Raw genomic sequence first — 18,840 nt, 5'->3', positions numbered from 1 at the left:
ACATTACTGCCTGCATTACTGCCCGCATTACTGCCTGCATTACTGCCTGCATTATTTCCTGAATTATTGCCTGCATTAATGCATTACTGCCTACATTACTGCCTGCATTACTGCCTACATTACTGCCTGCATTACTGCCCGCATTACTGCCTGCATTACTGCCTGCATTACTGCCTGCATTATTTCCTGAATTATTGCCTGCATTACTGCCTACATTACTGCCTGCATTACTGCCTGCATTATTTCCTGAATTATTGCCTGCATTACTGCCCGCATTACTGCCTGCATTATTTCCTGAATTACTGCCTACATTACTGCCTGCATTACTGCCTGCATTATTTCCTGAATTATTGCCTGCATTACTGCATTACTGCCTGCATTACTGCCTGCATTACTGCCTGCATTACTGCATTACTGCCTGCATTACTGCCTGCATTACTGCCTGCATTACTGCCTGCATTATTTCCTGAATTATTGCCTGCATTACTGCCCGCATTACTGCCTGCATTATTTCCTGAATTACTGCCTACATTACTGCCTGCATTACTGCCTGCATTATTTCCTGAATTATTGCCTGCATTACTGCATTACTGCCTGCATTACTGCCTGCATTACTGCCTGCATTACTGCATTACTGCCTGCATTACTGCCTGCATTACTGCATTACTGCCTGCATTACTGCCTGCATTACTGCCTGCAATATTTCCTGAATTATTGCCTGCATTACTGCCTGCATTACTGCCTGCATTACTGCATTACTGCCTGCATTACTGCATTACTGCCTGCATTACTGCCTGCATTATTTCCTGAATTATTGCCTGCATTACTGCATTACTGCCTACATTACTGCCTGCATTACTGCCTGCATTACTGCCTGCATTATTTCCTGAATTATTGCCTGCATTACTGCATTACTGCCTACATTACTGCCTGCATTATTTCCTGAATTATTGCCTGCATTACTGCCTACATTACTGCCTGCATTACTGCCTAGATTACTGCCTACATTACTGCCTGCATTATTTCCTGAATTATTGCCTGCATTACTGCATTACTGCCCACATTACTGCCTGCATTACTGCCTGCATTATTTCCTGAATTATTGCCTGCATTACTGCATTACTGCCTACATTACTGCCTGCATTATTTCCTGAATTATTGCCTGCATTACTGCCTACATTACTGCCTGCATTACTGCCTAGATTACTGCCTACATTACTGCCCGCATTACTGCCCGCATTACTGTCTGCATTATTTCCTGAATTATTGCCTGCATTACTGCCTGCATTATTTCCTGAATTATTGCCTGCATTACTGCATTACTGCCTACATTACTGCCTGCATTACTGCCTGCATTATTTCCTGAATTATTGCCTGCATTACTGCATTACTGCCTACATTACTGCCTGCATTATTTCCTGAATTATTGCCTGCATTACTGCCTACATTACTGCCTGCATTACTGCCTAGATTACTGCCTACATTACTGCCTGCATTATTTCCTGAATTATTGCCTACATTACTGCATTACTGCCTACATTACTGCCTGCATTACTGCCTGCATTACTGCCTGCATTATTTCCTGAATTATTGCCTGCATTACTGCATTACTGCCTACATTACTGCCTGCATTATTTCCTGAATTATTGCCTGCATTACTGCCTACATCACTGCCTGCATTACTGCCTAGATTACTGCCTACATTACTGCCCGCATTACTGTCTGCATTATTTCCTGAATTATTGCCTACATTACTGCATTACTGCCTACATTACTGCCTGCATTACTGCCTGCATTACTGCCTGCATTATTTCCTGAATTATTGCCTGCATTACTGCATTACTGCCTACATTACTGCCTGCATTATTTCCTGAATTATTGCCTGCATTACTGCCTACATCACTGCCTGCATTACTGCCTAGATTACTGCCTACATTACTGCCCGCATTACTGTCTGCATTATTTCCTGAATTATTGCCTGCATTACTGCCTACATTACTGCCGACAGATGGATGATCATACAACCTGAACACATGATGCATCTCGTCGCAGAGGTATAAAATAATCAATATTTTAACATTATATAGAGAAAAAAAGAAATCAATTACTTCACTGGGTAGAAAGATGAAATTATCTGTCTTCTTGTTGACTTTTAAATCCAATATCAACATTTAAATGGGCGTTATATCACATTATCACATATCTCATATTACATTGAGAATGCAAACTGTTTGACAACAGCTGAAGGCAAACTACATTTAGTGCAGCAGAGATGATGGATTGTTGCAATACATGCAGACAGGGAGACCAGCACAAAGTCCTCACTGTCAGTTGAACAGGGTGTGAATACTATTAGAGGATATAACATGCACAGCAATCTGCCTTTCTGCGATGGAACAAGAAAACCAATTCAAGTGTGTGTACCGGGGATGCATTTTCACATCAGGTGTAACTGCAGTCCAGCTGAATCATATCTATATGCCAGTGGGATAACAGCGGAGCATGCTAATGCCAGGTGTACAGGGACAAGTAGCAGCAAAAAAACAGACCAGACAAAGGAAGAACAGCCAGCATATAAAAAAGGCACAGGAAGCCGAATACTTGTACCCACTTATTCTGGCCGGTGGCGAGCTTGTGCTGTAGTATGTTGCATACTTAATTCTGCTGACAAAAACACTGCTAACGCGACTAAGGAACTGGGCTGCACTGGTTGTATAAGCCTAAACTCCCTGAGGGCTGTGACAAAGAGGATGATAAAGATGAAACACAGATGGAGACTCACCATGAATAAATAAAGTGTATCCAGTGAGTGTTACAGTAATCACCATGTCACACGTCCTCTGGAAAATGCCTCAAGAAACCTTATAATCTATCTGAATGATTTGCTTTCAATATGTAACTGTACTATGATGCGTTTTGTTTGTCCTGTTTGAAATGAAATGTGAAGAAATGAAGGAGTCAGCTTGTTGCTATTACCTGGCCCTGGCCTTGCCTCTCCAGGTCGACAACGCACATGTCAACAATGGGGCCCAGATTGGTGAATGTCTCCATCACCGCCACATATGAGCCCTGGTCATTGCTGTCCACGTTGAGCTGCAGACGAACAAACAAAACCCTCGTTAGAAATCAATTAAAAGGATGAGACTCCACACAAAACTGTTAGAGGTTTATGTGAATGTGACGATGATACAAGGAGCATGAAATCTTTGCCAACAACTTCATGAAAAATGTACGCAACAAGAAATATAATTATTGAATGGTTGATGACACTGATATGAGGTTTATGGATTACATGCAAAGTTCAAAACAAACTGTAAAGAGAAAACATTCACACAAAATCTTAATTAAGTTTGAAGATAGTAGAATGTATGAATCTGTCACTTTCTGCTTACCTTCACTAACTGGGAGTCGCCCAGTCTGGAGCCCACAAAGACCACACCGTTATCCAAGTAGGTCAAACACTCAGCAATGGATGTCTGTCATTAAAGAGAGACACAAAAACAGCTCAATCTATTTGGCCACATACACACCAAGGTTGAAGCTAGTGATCATTTTTAGTATTGCTAGCAGCACGGCTCTAAGAATAATGCATCAGTCAGTCCAACTGTTTTTTCCAAACTTGATCCCCTCAAACTACACCTCAGCTGTACTTTGTGTATTATGCCATTTATGAAATATTAGCATGTTAAGCTACAATGTGAATATGATGAACATAATCATGCTTAACATCACATTTTAGCTTTGTGGACATGTTCGCATGCTGATTTATTCAGCTCAAACCACAGCTGTACCCAAGAAGTCTTGATGATCATGCCAACAATTTTCTTGATTAATCATTTTACCTTAAAAATGTCTGAAAATAGTGATAAATCACAATTTCCACAAAGCTAATGTGGTGTCTTCAAATTGCTCTTTGTCTAGCCATCAATCCACAACTTAAAGATATTCAGTTTAGCTTCATATAGGACAAAGAAAAGCGGTGAATCATAACACTGGAGAAGCTGTGGATAATATTTAACATTCTAATTTTAAAATGACTCAGGTGATTAATCCGTCATTAAAAATAGTTGATAAATTGCCTGTCAATCGAGTCATTCGTTATTAGTTTCAGCTCTAATCCACACTGCAGTCATATTTATAAATACATCACGATACATTTTTTCCACATTAAGTCCTGTTTTGATGCTCCGCTGGCCAAACGATAGGAGCAATTACCAGACGTCACTTTAGGCTCTGTGCGGATGGGAAATTGTTATTATTTTTGACCTTTTTAATACTAAACAATTAATCAAAATAATAATGATAATTGGCAGATTACTTGATGATTAAAATAGCAAGTATTTTTGCAATTATCGGCAGCAACAACAGAAAGGTTACTGAGAACAACTCTGTGGAAAATGTATTGAACCCTGGTTTCAGCATAGCTGAACAATCAAGGGACATTCTATACAAGCTGGCTGAGCAAATATGAAGTAACTTATTATGGATATAACGCAGTTTCCATTTGAAGCACTTTTCCAACCTTTTGCCACTCAAAAATTCAAGCATTTCATAGATTTCTAGCACCAACCTTGTAATCTATAATAATGATTGCACGTAATAATGCAAAATTCTGTTGTTGCAAATGGAAAAGAAGAAAGATCAACTAAACCCTGCAACTTCCTGTCATTTTAACATTTAGAGCCGCCTCTATTTTCTGAGGAGGCTCCGCTCTTTTAACATCTGCCGGACGATGCTGAGGATGTTTTATGAGTCTGTGGTGGCCAGTGCTATTCTGTTTGCTGTGGTGTGCTGGGGCAGCAGACTGAGAGTAGCCGATGCTAACAGACTCAATAAACTGATCAGAAAGGCCAGTGACGTTGTGGGGGTGGAGCTGGACTCTTTGGCAGCGGTATCAGACAGGAGGATGCTGTCGAAGGTGCGGGCGATACTTCAGCATGTCTCTCACCCTCTCCACAACGCTCTGGTCGAACAGAGGAGCAACTTCAGCCAGAGACTGATTGCTCCTAAATGCACCACTGAGCGCCACAGGAAGTCATTCTTACCTGTGGCCATCAAACTGTACAACTCCTCCCTCTGATGATCAGACTCACTTGGCTATTTATAAAACAAAACAAACAAGATAACTATTCATTCTCATTTAACTTATAATGTTACAACCACTTCATTGTATATTGTATATATTTCAGTTTGTATACTATAGGCTACTATTTTATTATTTATTTGTATTTTATTGTCTACTTTGATATTTTATTTTATTTAATGTCTACTTCAATATTTTATTTTATTTACATCTTCATCTTATTGCTTGTTTCCATTCATGCTGTATTTCTATTTCTTCTTTACATGGAGCATTGGAACAAAAACAATTTCCCCCCGGGGATCAATAAAGTATTCTGAATCTGAATCTGAAAAGCAAACAAACTCTGTTTGACACATAAATTATGTTTCCAGATTTGCCTACACTGGCTCATGGTCTTACACTCTCAGGTATTACTGACACACAGTTACAATGGGAGCTGCTGCTGCTGCCGCTGGCCAACAGTGCAGGTTGGTCATAACAATAGTGTTTAGAATGATTGAAAGACGATCCGTCACTAGCTCAACAGTCCTGGTCTGGTAGGTTGTTTCTAGCATCACTCAGCAGACTAGCAAGAAAGCTTTTTACCTTTCTAAACTCCTTGGCAGGTCATTAAAGAAAGGTGCCACAAGTGAAAAGCTGTGCGCCTTTAACATGAGATTTAGTGCCAAGCACAGTATTGACATGCAGTCGTTGTCTAAATCAACTTAAAAGGGGATAAGTGATGCCCTGGCATGCAATCAACAAAGAGGTGCGAACATTTTCTCTTCTTCTGTACAAGTGTAGACTGATCCATTAGCTCCTGTCAGGGCCATAAACCATTAAAAAGTCAATCGGTACAAAAGGGGTAGTGACAGGAAAAAGCAGCGTGAGGAAAATCAACAGAAAGGGTGGTCGAACCAGGTAGAGAGAATCATACGGGAGGTACACTAGAGAACTAACTGGTGAATTAACCCCGTGAGGACAGAGATAAAGACACATAGATTCAGATAGACAGAGGACCTCTCCAAGCAGCTCCACATGCAGGTCTTTGAGAGCCACTGTCCCGTCCATTAACTCCTCCTTCTCCAACAGCAGCATGAATAGACGCCCCTCCATGTCCCCCAGCAGGTAGCGTGAGCCATTCGGGTCGACCCGGTTGTGACAGACAATGGTGCTTTGCTGTAAATGAGGGTGGAACACAAACAAATCATTAAAATAACACCCAGGTAAAGCCTGCAGAAGCTTCTTGCAAGAAGCCTTTATTTTCACCTCATGCATTATCTATATGAGCATGTCAACATGCAGCCACAGAGACATGTCTTCACAGTGTTTGTTTGTTCCCTCTCATTATGAAAGCATCATCTGAGGAATTTCCCCGATGGGCAGCTGGAATTTGACACACAAAGCTACAAACTCTTCACATTTTGCCTGTCAAGAAAGGTAGAGATTAAAGGAGTGAATGTAGAGTTCTTCAGCAGCCTGTGTACACTACGACAGAAGTAATACAGAGGTTAATGCTAAAGAGAAGGATTCTGGGCTACTTCTACTACTTCTGACCTTTTTGGCGAGGTCACCCTTGCGAAAGAGATCCTAATCTCAATGGGCTTTTATCTGGTTAAATAAAGGTTAATGACCTTCTTCCATGTTTGAGCAACTGCAGTTTAAAAGGTATATTAGAAATGTAATGTGACACACTTTGTACAGTACTTAACATAACAGCCTGAGCCACTCGGATGTTTAAGGACAATACTTGGTATTTGAATTTTTATAGAAATTGACGATACCCTGGCCATAGCAAACAAATATTGTGAATAGCCTGCTTAAATTTTGCAATCAGAGCATCATGAGCAAAATATGTACCGAGCAAGACAATTCATAATTGAAAAAATAACTTGCCAGCACCCTCTGGAGGACAAATCATCTGACAGCAACTCTGCTCTTTGAAAATGTAGCATTTCCATTCATCGTAGCTTTTGCAATTTGTTTTTTTTGTCTCTATGGTTTCTTCTATGGATCAATATTGATCAAATATTTACTAAACAAGCTTGATTCTAGTGTTTGCTTCAAATCAAACATTATTTCTTTTGATGTGTATTCATATTTACTCTAATTATCTACCTTACATCTTTTTGTCAGTGTTTTGGTTTATCATTTAAAAAGAACAAAATAAAATCTTAAGAAGTAGAAAATGAAACACTGAAGCAGGTTTACATCTGAACCACCATGTCACTACTAATTGCCTTCATCATTTAAATGTTAAATAAAATGTTGTCAAGCTAAACTAAAATGGTGAACATTTGAAATACACATTGCCATGAAAATAAATATATAATATAAAATATTTTTATAAAATATAAATAGTTTTTTTCATGGCCAATATCCATACCAGTTAATAATGGAGAAGACTCATAACCAATATGTTAGATGTGCCGCTTCTGATCATTTGTTTTAAAATCATTTATAATGAGTCCAACAGTGTTATAGGAGTGCAAGAGGTGTGGTAGACCAGTGGACTTGTTTTCATAACCTGGCATACATTACCCACAATGCACCTCACCAAGTGACAGTACTGGAGTATATTTATCAGATTACATGCAGCATCCTCTGGAGCCACAAAAGACTTTATACTACTTTTTTCACATAGTACTCTCCTATAACACACGATGAGTGTAAAATTTGTGGACCTTTGATAACGGAGTTGGGAAATGTTATGCAAACAAAATCATATCTCCTACATGTATTGTTCAAGACAGTTAATCTTAATATTAATATTCAAGCCAGCATCCTTCAACTAAGCATCCACACATGTTCCATTTTCCTGTCAAGTGTTGTTTAGTTGCACCAGAAAGCTGTCCTGAACACAACCCTATAAACACAAATTATACATGCAACACAAGTATAGCTTCAAATGCTTCCAAGTCTTCTGTTGCCTCATTGTTGTCTCATTGTGGAATGACGCTCTTGTGTGTCCTGCTGATTGGTTCTGTCTTTAAAAGCCTTAAACAGCCTACAAATTTATCCAACTCACAATTGTCTTGCAAGCTGTCATGTGATGTGTTACAACTCTGTTTCCACTGAAGCATTGCTCAGCAGATGTTTGAGGGAGGAGATATTGGAGCATCTGTTGTCACTATGTGACTCATGACACCGCACCCTGAAAGAAGTTTTATTTTTCACTTTTCTTTTTTAAACACTTCGTGCACTATCAGTGTTCAGATGAACACATGCTCTTTTCAGCTATGTCAAGAAAACACAGAAGAATATCTATTAATGAATAACAAGTTTTGGCAGCTAATTAATAAATTGTCTTGGGCACAGAAGTGAAAAACGTATGTGAAACATCAAAGTATCTGCCAGCATGTAGGTCTACCGAATGTGTCTCAGTCTATAAAGTGGTTGTTTGTAGACTGGTCAGTGGTGAGCCAGCAGACTGCTAATGCTTGTAGAATCTAATGTGCTATTAACCTGCCATTCAGTGGAGAGGGAGTCTCGAGGGTTGTGGAAAATAAAGAGGTTCACGCTTTGACAAAAGATGTAAGCAACACCACATGCAGGAGGATTGTAAATATAAGTTTTGTAAAGGCTCGATCAAGTGAGAAATTGACTCGGCTTGTACATTAGATGACGACAATAACAATGTGTTCTGTTGAAATAGAAGTAGAGCAAGCTCAGTCACACTGCGTGATTTTAATGCCAATTCCAATCATGGCTACCCTTCTCGCTGGCTTTTCTTGCAGTTATAGAGGAGGCAGGAGACTTTATCTCTCCAGTAACTCTGTTTAACGCACACATTTTATTTCTAAAATGCTTTGTAATGTCACTCAGTCCCGTTAGGCTCATGCTGAGTGAGGCTGCAGAAGTTTACCCAGGACTGAAAGCTGAGAGCCACTCTGACAATATCCAAGCTCAGTGGAAAGTAAAATAACAGATGTTATGTGGTATTCCTGTTACAGTTTTTCAACTTTTCAAGCTCAAGTTTTACTGGGACTTTAAGTGGCTCTGCAGTTTTATTTGGGCACACACCTTGATGTACTGATCGGACCAAGGGATTGGCTCATTGTCAACCAGGCCCAATTGGAATCTGATATTCAGCTATTCCGATTATCGATAATGTATTCATTTTATAAGCAATATGACCAAAAAAAACACATTTAAAAATGAAAATCTTTGTCTCTGATGCAGCAGCCTGTCTCTGTCAGCAGTCACCACTCTGTGGTCTTTCTCAATGTCTCATCCCCACACTAACGGATTGCTGTTTCAGATTACCGTCATGGATGAAAGTATTAGCACCCCTGGAACTTTTCCAGAAAATGCACCATTTCTCCCAGAAAAGTGTTGCAATTACAAATGTTTTGGTATACACATGTTCATTTCATCTAAGTGCATTGGGGCAACACAAAAAAGCAGAAGAAAAAGCCAAATTTGACATCATTTTACACAAAACTCTACACAAAATCGACTGGACAAAATCATTGGCACCCTATTAAAACTGTAAATAATTTCATTTCAAGCATATGATCTTCGTTTAAACTCACCTGTGGCAAGTAACAGGTGCTGGCAATATAGAAATCAAAACTGAAGCCAGTTAGGGTGTATAAACGTTGACTCAACCTTTGTGTTGTGTGCCTGTGTGTGCCACACCAAGCATGGAGAAGAGAAAGAAGAGCCGAGAATTGTCTGAGGACTTAAGAAGCAAAATTGTGGAAAAACATCAACAATCTCAAGGTGACCAGTCAATCTCCAGTGATCTTAAAGTTCCTTTGTCAACTGTGCGCAATATAATCAAGAAGTTTATAACCCATGGAACTGTTGCAAATCTCCCTGGATGTGGACGGAAGAGAAAAATTGATGAAAGAATGCAAAGCAGGATAGTTCGAATGGTGGATAAACAACCTCAGTCAACTTCCACACAAATTCAGGCTGTTCTGCAGACTCAGGGTGCAACGGTGTCAGCTCGAACCACGTCGTCACCTGAATGAGATGAAGCGCTATGGCAGGAGACCAAGGAGAACCCCACTTCTGACACAGAGACATAAAAAGCCAGACTGCAGTTTGCAAGAACATACCTGAGTAAGCCTCAATCCTTCTGGGAGAATGTTTTGTGGACAGATGAGACTAAGGTAGAGCTTTTTAGCAAAGCACGTCATTCTACTATTTACAGAAAATGGAATGAGGCCTACAAAGAAAAGAACACAATACCTACAGTTAAATATGATGGAGGTGGAGGTTCTGTAGACTATCAAAAGATTTTTGCCCGCAATGTAGGGCCTAGTGTCAGAAAGCTGGGTCTGCGTCAGAAGTCATGGGTGTTCCAGCAGGACAATGACCCAGAACATACCTCAAAAAGCACACAGAAATGGTTGGAGACAAAGCGCTGGAGAATTCTGAAGTGGCCAGCAATGAGTCCGGATTTAAATCCCATAGAACACCTATGGAAAGATCTCAAAATTGCTGTTGCAAGAAGGCACTCTTCAAATTTGAGAGACCTGGAGCAGTTTGCAAAACAAGAGTGGTCCAAAATTCCAGTTGAGAGGTGTAGGAAACTTGTTGATGGTTATAGGAAGCGATTGGTTTCAGTTATTTTCTCCAGATGGTGCAGATGATTTCGTCCGACCCAATTTTTGAGTTTTGTGTAAAATGATGTCAAATTTGTCTTTTTTCTTCTGCTTTTTTGTGTTGTCCCAATGCACTTAAAGGAAATAAACATGTGTATACCAAAACATTTGTAATTGCAACACTTTTCTGGGAGAAACTGTGCAACTGTGCTTTTCTGGGAGAAACTGTGCATTTTCTATGCACCAGTGGTGCCAATACTTTCGTATTCAATGTTGATATGCTATTACTCGTGAACTTTAACCAAAGTAACTAGCAACTAATCAATTAATCAAATAAATGTAGTGGAGCAAAGAATAAAATGACTAAACTATCAGAAAGTGTAAAGTACCAGTTCATATGACATTAATCAGAAAAGGCCTGTGTTACATCAGTGGGTCTGATAGAGGTGAGGGAATGTTTGTTCACCTGACATTATAGAAAAATACAGACACCAAGGAAGTGAGCTGTTAACACCATTGCTCGTGACCGTTTGGAGGGTTTCAAGGCACTTCAAGTCAGCATGACACTCCAGGAGGAAGTTTATGAAAAAGAACAGGGTGTGTTTTCCTTCAAACTAAAGGATGGCCCAAACAGACAGAAGGCAACATTTTCTGTAGATGTGAAGAACTGCAACATCTGAATTCACACTAACACAGCTAAAAAAGCAGACTGCAAATGAACCCACAGACTGCATTTTTCCAGGGTAAGCTGAAGATCACAGGTAAGCCTGCATCTACAGCCGGGCAGAGCCAAGCTGTAGATGAGACCTCTCAATTACTGAACCGAGCTGATGTCAACAACTTAACAGCAAGTTTGGTTTTAGATTAGAGGTGAAAGGATTGTAAATGTTGTTTTCACTGGACTGAGATACTTCTCCTACTAACAACCTCGCAGACCGACCAGTCGGGAGCCCAGCCACAATAACTGGGGAATAAGCAGTCCCTCCAGAAAACACGATTATGCGATCGCATAATTCAATGCATAATCAACCAAAGTCCACATATTTATGCGGGGGCTGAATTTTTTTCAAATACGACGAAGTGACGTAATTACGCGACGTGAACATCATCCAAAGCTGCAAACCCCGCCATGAAGCCATGATGAAGCCCGCAAATCAGTCTCATTTGCCAACAAAAAAATCATACCAGTTTCAAAAACCTTACAGTTGTAAGTATATTAGTAGTATGTACATGTACAGTACAGTAAGAGATTGCACTTTGTGCATTGGAAGCACTTATTTTAACAGAAGATGTCTGTTTTGTATAGCTACCTCTGTAAAACAGGAAGCACACATTTTATTTTTTTTATGTTTTATTTATTCATTTTTACAGAAGTTGTAGCATATTCCTTTTGTAAAGCTACAGAACTTGTTTGACTCATCAATGTTTTGTAAGTTTGAGCCATGTGTTTATTAAGGTCTGAAATAAAACAAGATGAGAACTTAAATATTCCCAGCACTTTCTGTGGTGTAGTATGCTGCTTATCATAGGAAGTAATAAGAGATGACTCTTTACATTAAGGTAGTAGCCTAGTGAGAACAGGGTGTTGGGGGAATCACTTTTTTTTCTCTTTTTCATCAAACCGCAGTTTTTGCAAGTTCCCGCAATTTTATTGCATAAAATTGCATAAATATCCCACATATTCCATCACATTTTTAAAGGAGTCATCACCTGGTTTTTTACGTATCCAGTCCTCCTTGGATCGCTTTGGATCAATTCTTAAAACTTATTAGAAAAAAATAAATAAAATAAAAATCAAACATAGAGCTTTCTCGCGCAAGATTATGCGTGAGGTTTTGACCGGTCCGGATGTGCATTGTATTAATATGTAATGAGGCGCGCGTTGATTGGCCGCAGGAAGGACAGAGCCGGAATGGGGGGCGAGCCTGCATGCACACAGACTCCACAACATAAACAGCTCCCTGTCATGGCGCACACACAAAATGACGAACCTTACAGAATTCAGGCATTTATGTACGAGCCGGAGTCGGAAACCGAACGGGAGAGTGAAGAGGCAGAGACGGTGGAAGAGACACGTTTACAGCAGGATGTCTCTGAATGGTTAATTCTTTTTTTCCTTCTTACTTTTTCATTTGGAGTGAGTGTCTTCTCACCTTGCCTGTAGTTAGATACAAGCTTATGCAAGTAGCCTCCTGTGGTAACGTCACCACAGGAGCAGAGTCAAAATCTCGTGCTTTAGGAATGCGCATCCTTGTGCGCTATTCCTGTTCGGAAAAAGAGCCAAAGCGAAAAAACTGAGCCACTTTCAAACTCCAGCTTTTCAGGCAAGAGGTCCAACACCAATATGCATGTTTTAACAAGAGAAATTGCGATTTCCGGGTGATGACTCGTGCCGCATCATCAAGCATTTTCCCCCGCAACAATCACAAAAAAACTCTGTGTTTTTCTGGAAGGACTGAATAAGAATAGATAATTAATTCTCTACTGGCGTCCCTCTCACGATCATACTGTCAACACGCTGGAGTAGAAAACAAGCGCTCCCTTCAGATTACACTCATGTCCAGTTCTCAATAACCTTCCAAAGTCTGCTGCAAAGGAAATCTTTCTTCGAGTGTGTCTGGAAATGTTCTGAATGGAGGAGATTGATGATTTTTCATGATGATTATGGGCACAACAGTTTAAGTGCCCGCTTGTCTTAGGTTTTACACAGCAACACAGAAATCACTGTGGCCCCCTTGTGTTGTCACAGAAGGGGTTGTCATTTTGTCTTTCAATAAAAAGGCCTGTGTTGAATGAACCATGAACAGCACAACTAACTGATTCCATGAGACTGATAGGCTAGTGATCAATGGACCCAGTTACTCTGGCAAAGACATTATTTTGTTTAAATTAATTACATCTGAACAATTTATATGTTCTTTCCAAAATATTTGAGGCCCTGGCACCAAAACCACAGCAACACAGAGAGAGAACATCGTCTAATTATAGAAGCAGGATGCTGTTGAGGCGATCCTCTGGGCCCTGAGCTTTGTTAAATACAAGCAGAGCAGAACAGACTGCACCTTAATCTTGTTAAAACAACACTAAAAGCAGCAGTGTACAGGGAGCTTAAGTCATCATCATGGCAGTTATTACCTTCCCTTCAAATGCAACTTCGATCACAAATATACTTTATCAGATAGGCTACACCGGAGGGTCTCTTAAGTACTTAAATATTTATATGTTCATAAAATGCAGATTCTGGTGACAGTCTTAATGACATCAACAATTTTATTTTACTTCATTATCTAAAAGAACTATGCACCTGGGACACAAATACTTCCTTTCAAAATGACACAGTTCTGCTGGGGCCCATCATCCTCTCTGAATATCAAATGATCTTTGCTTTATCATAAAATTATTACAGTTTGATCCTCCATCAGCTCTCTGTGAGAAATACATTTACATCAAGAAAATGTCTCGTGCAGATACAAACCCTCCTCTCAGGATTATTTTTTAAAGTTGCTGCTGGTGAACTTCTCTTTTTCAGTCTTACCCACAGAGCAAGTGGCTTCAAATGAGACTGATTTGTTTTGCCTCCTAGTTATGAAAGGAAAAAATCATTGCTCACATAATATTATTACACTATGAAAATAACATTATTCTTGGTGTGTTGCAGGCCCACACAGAATCTGTGCATGCAGAACACTGAAAACACCTCTGCACATGTTCCACACATTTTAAAAACAACAAGTGATGTTGCTCTTAAAACTCAGAAAATTAACACATCACTTCATCAAGTACATGTCTCTGACTCTTGTGTGTCAGTTTCAGTTAGTGTTATCATTAGAATTAAGTGGTGTCAGTAAGTTAAAAAAAATTATTGGCAACCGAGGAACTAAGGAAGGGGCATTTTTTTCAACACGGATCACTGAGAGATCTGGTGAAAGTGTCAGGGTTGGTCCACTACCTGGGGAGGCAGTTGATATTCCTCATGTTGGGATGAAATTAAATCTTCTGATTAAAATCTTCTAAATAATTATTTCAGCCTGCTTGAAGTAATCTTAGGCTGTTTTAAGGCATTATGTTGGTTATTTTGCTCCAAAACAATCTTTGTTGGTTGAAATGAACATGGTGTATCACATCAGAGCCTTCTATATACTATGTAAATGAATCCTACTTTTAATACACTACAAATAAAATGTTAATACTATCCTTCCTTTGGACAGCTGAAAGAGGAAACATCCAAATGTTTTACTTTTCAATGAGACAGACGACAAAAAACACACATAATTTGATGTCTTTACCTTGATAGTCGGTGGTGCAATGGCCAAGTATTTGTCTCCATTGTGGTAGGTGATGGACTCTTGTCCTATGATTATAGCGCCACCAAATGGCTCTGGCACTAAAAGACAGGCACACAGACAGGAGTCAGTGCTATATTAGAACAATTTCAGACACATGCATGTTATATGTTATTAAAGGCACGCATTTATGAAGCTGCATCATCGTCATATAATCAGTTAGCTCTGTTTTCAGTTTAATTAATAAAATAATTACATTGCCTCCACTCAGCCCTCACTGTGCTGTAAACCCATCAAATATACATCATAGATATTCTCTATTCTGGATGACTGCTGTGCTGCGGTTTCAAATGTCCTCAATAACTGAACCAGTTTCCTCAGATTCATTTCTATCTGAAAAGCCCTGAGATCTACAGCCTGATTGACTGGTGTCACTACCAATAATAACTCATACCACCGTCTGTATAAAATACATAAAAATCAGTACCTTACTTTTTAAATTGCTCGTTTTTGTTTGACTCATGGGTTGGACTTATCATCAGGTCTTATATAAAATTATCAACGGTTGAATGGAAAACAGCTGTTTCGAAAGACAATATGCTAATAAAAATGTTTTTTGCAGCTATTCATTTGATTTGCTAACTGACTGATTGTTGTTTTATTGATTACCTGGGATAACCATAGATGCTTCAGCCTCCACGTTCTCCTGTTTCCAGGGACCCTTGTTAAACTCCTTCTCCCTCAGAGAAACCTCATAGGTCTTTACATGGCGTCCTTGGGGGTCCTACAATCCAAAACATCACGTCACATTTTAAAATAGCTGTCTCGAATGAAGACAATATGACAGTTAGTCTGACGTATGAACAAAAGGTAGAAATGTGGATTGCATCAGCAAAGGCAGGGAAGAAGAAGACCGCAAGTTAGTCAACACGGATGTAAACAATGGTGGATTTAAAAGACTCAAATTAGGAAAAGTACCCGACAGGTTTGTCAGACCTCAAGAACACACAATGTATTTTGGTAAACACTTCACGTGATGCAAAAAAAAAAACATATTGGCATCGACAGGTAAAATCAAAAGGAGCCCTTTAAAGAGAGTTCTCTCCACGATCAACAAAAACATGTTTTCTTCTTACCTGTAGTTCTATTCAGGCATCTACACTGTTTACTAGTGGGCTGCTTAATTTTAGATATATCTCTCATAGAGAAGACCGGCCTATCTTGAACATAGTCCGACTAGATGGCACTAAAGATAATCTACAGACCGTCTTGTAAGCAGTTTCATGTTGGAGCCATTTTCTCTCTACACTGTATCACCACAGAGAGGGAAGTGTGCATATTCTCATGTACAAGATGCCAAGAAGGATGTAAACATTAAAAGAGGAGTTCTGACATTAATTAACTTAGTTGACTAGCCTCTGCACCCTTGAACAGATGCACACTTCCTTCTGCATGGTGAGAAAGAAATTAAATAGTTCTTACATGAAACTGCTCACAAAAAACTCTGTAGATTATCTTGAGTAGCCTGGTCATGATTTCTGGAAAAGCACATTGCTTTTTTAGTTTGCAAATGCATTTCTTTGGTGCTTTGAGCATCACAAGCCAAGTGGCATTTAGTTACATTATATGAAAGAGAAGGAAGACATTGTACGGTAATATCTTCAAAACTGAGCTGCTCACACCACAACAATCCAGATGGATAAATAGCTCTACAGGCGAGAGAGAGAGACAATATGAGTTTTTGATTTGGAGGTAAAATTTAGAAACCACACCGCCATCCACTGTATCGAAGTATATAACATCATGCTATTCAGTAACGGGTGCGCTGTCTTCAGTGAGTGAGAATGGGATGCGTAGCTCCAAAAATAGAAAATCAATATGTGGCGGCCAGTGTTGATATTGTGGCAGACTGCCACAAATAAATGAATGTGTGGGAAACACTGTGCTGGTGTTAAAGGGGCAACACAGTATTAAGAACCAGGGTATGTAAACTTTTGATCAGGGTCATTTAGGTAGTTTCTGTCATCATTATGACTTAAAAAGATCAAACAATTGTTTGATAATAAATAGCTTCACCCCGACCGCTAACAGTGAGGGAAGATACATTTCTGTATCATCATTCATATTCTCTGAAAAATGGCCAAAAAAAAAATCACAAATTCTGCCAGAGTATGTAACTTATGAGCACACCTGTACACACACTACCATACTCTTCAACAACCCTGCACCACTCCTGCTATTTTCACAGGTGTGATTGGCAAAGGACAAATTAAAGCAGGAAAATATACGGCTCCACTATGAGTGAATATCCGCCGAATATCCAACTTGAAACTAACTTCACCCCAGTTCAATGAGTCGTCTGTTGCAGTCTTAGAATACGATGACGAGGATTTCAGTCACTCAACTTAAACGGTGACTTGTAGAAATTATACTAATAGCAGTATTGACAATAATAATCGATTTCAAGATAACTTAGGGTGTAGTGCTTTCACTATGTGCAACTTAAATTCGCCATTCGCCCATGATATTAAACTTACAAAAATCATGTCTTTTTCTTTTTTGCGGTGGCGCTGAAAATCCAGCAGCAGAATGCATATAGGAGAAACACTGACACATCAGGCTCTTTGGTGGAGCTCTGCTTTGAATGAAGTTCCGTCGTGACAAATGAATGGACTACTTGCGGTGTGACATGAAGACATGAATCAGAGGAACAAAACACGTTGACAGCAGTGGCTGGTCATTATGTTTACCAATACCCGACCAGTGCTTTGCGCACACACACCACCCCCCAAAAAAACGGATTTGCATGATTTACGAGAGCCTCATTTTAAGGTTGGAAAAGTTGGATTTCCGGAAGGATCACATCCCTGATAGTACCTGGTAGATGAAGCAGACAGTTGGGGCCTGGCAGCCATACAGGAAGTGAACATCAATGACTTGCAGCTCCTCCAGTCTGATGTTGAAGGCCTTGAGCTCACGGTTGTCCCTGTCTAATGGGATCACCTTAAACAAACCGTCATACAACCGCAGGCCGATCATACGGCATTCTGGGTCCACAATTCCAATAATACCCGTCTCTGAAGGACGTCCAATGCGATCCTGTGAAAGAGTAATTGGTTTGGAAAGGTTTAAGTACAGCATGTGTACACTTCAGACAAAAATTCACATTCAAAGTGTTCTTTAAGTGCAGTTGAATTCAGTACAGCTAGAAACCGCTGGCAGCTTAAAGCCTTTAACTGAGAATTACAGAACTTATGTATAAGAAGATAATACAAAAATAAATACTCTTGACAATTTCAATGAAAGCATATTGAATCCTGAAATGCATGCTTACTAAGATGATATACAGTGCATTCAATTTCAAGACTTGCGTTTGTAATACTCTCACCCACCTGAACATTGCCGTGGGCACGAGTGATGATGTCAATGCTCTCCCCGTTCTGTTTGTATTCCAGGATGCAGGCGTTGTACTTCGATGTGAGAATGAACAGCAGGTCTTTGCTCTCACCCTGAACAAACGAATACAAAAGACACCAAAGTCATCAAAGACGAAGCATGCAGGAGCCTGCTTCTAATTTAACTGGCTTCCTACAATAGACTGTAGCTGCAGTATTGATCAGCCATCTGTTTTACTGCCACCAGCCTAATTAGTAGGGACAGACTTGAACAGTCTATAAATTCACTATACAGTCAACCGCAAATATTCTACTAGGATTAGGTTCTTTTTTCCCCTTGTTGAAATTTATTCCAACCACTTGTACTTGGGGTGTGTGTTTTTTACCCTTTATAACCTTCAGTGATCGAGGTGATTATTAGAGATGTCCCTGCATGCATTGTTTCACTGAATGGGATTGGCAACTTTGAAGGTGGACCCAAGCTTGATGATGTTTACATCAGAGCACAATTTGTGGCAGAACGCAGACACAACTGTAACGTTACT

General features: G+C 39.7%; 1 protein-coding gene across 1 annotated transcript in view; it reads right to left on the bottom strand.

The window, feature by feature from the left end:
• The window catches only part of ddb1 (damage-specific DNA binding protein 1), a 69,921-nt gene that overhangs the window by 46,890 nt on the left and 4,191 nt on the right, over positions 1 to 18,840 (bottom strand). The window contains exons 3-9 of the mRNA XM_030414802.1: positions 18,293 to 18,409; positions 17,778 to 17,999; positions 15,570 to 15,684; positions 14,904 to 15,001; positions 6,083 to 6,241; positions 3,393 to 3,476; positions 2,977 to 3,093 (exon numbers count right to left, since the gene is read on the bottom strand). Of these exons, the coding sequence (XP_030270662.1) occupies positions 2,977 to 3,093; positions 3,393 to 3,476; positions 6,083 to 6,241; positions 14,904 to 15,001; positions 15,570 to 15,684; positions 17,778 to 17,999; positions 18,293 to 18,409 (912 nt within the window). The remainder of the gene's footprint in view (positions 1 to 2,976; positions 3,094 to 3,392; positions 3,477 to 6,082; positions 6,242 to 14,903; positions 15,002 to 15,569; positions 15,685 to 17,777; positions 18,000 to 18,292; positions 18,410 to 18,840) is intronic.

Source organism: Sparus aurata, chromosome 4 (genome assembly GCF_900880675.1).
Source record: "Sparus aurata chromosome 4, fSpaAur1.1, whole genome shotgun sequence".
Classification (NCBI taxonomy): domain Eukaryota; kingdom Metazoa; phylum Chordata; class Actinopteri; order Spariformes; family Sparidae; genus Sparus; species Sparus aurata.
The sequence above is the reverse complement of the archived record's forward strand: the minus strand, read 5'-3'. Positions and strand labels throughout refer to the sequence as shown.